This window comes from Phaethon lepturus, unplaced genomic scaffold, assembly GCF_000687285.1.
Source record: "Phaethon lepturus isolate BGI_N335 unplaced genomic scaffold, ASM68728v1 scaffold38195, whole genome shotgun sequence".
NCBI classification, from domain to species: domain Eukaryota; kingdom Metazoa; phylum Chordata; class Aves; order Phaethontiformes; family Phaethontidae; genus Phaethon; species Phaethon lepturus.
The window spans coordinates 1,389-1,647 of NW_010543258.1; the positions used below are offsets into that span (position 1 = coordinate 1,389).

At 67.6% G+C, this 259-nt stretch overlaps 1 protein-coding gene across 1 annotated transcript in view; it reads right to left on the reverse strand.

Annotated features, from left to right (window-relative positions):
• LOC104621741 (sodium-dependent phosphate transport protein 2A-like) overlaps positions 1–256 on the reverse strand; it is a gene marked incomplete at both ends in the record, with an annotated part of 1,469 nt that extends 1,213 nt beyond the window's left edge. The window contains 1 exon segment of the mRNA XM_010288295.1: positions 208–256. Coding sequence (XP_010286597.1) covers positions 208–256 — 49 coding nt within the window.
• Between the last annotated feature and the right edge of the window lie 3 nt (positions 257–259).

The window sequence follows — 259 nt, forward strand, 5'->3', positions numbered from 1 at the left end:
CAGGCAGCCTGCCATGCTGGAGGTCTGGATGGTGTGCCAGCATGATGACTGGCACCATGGGGCAGCGGGGAGGATCCCAGGAATACAGCTGGGGCTTTCCTGGCACCCCACAGTCCTGGTACCCCAAGGCCCCCCCGGGTGCCTTTGGCAGGTCTTTGGGGTGCTCCCCAACCCAGGTGCTGCCTGCCCACCACCCAGGGGTCTCACCTGGCTTCTGCAGCTCGTCCAAGCCCAGCCGGGCTGCCTGCCAGGGCAGGGC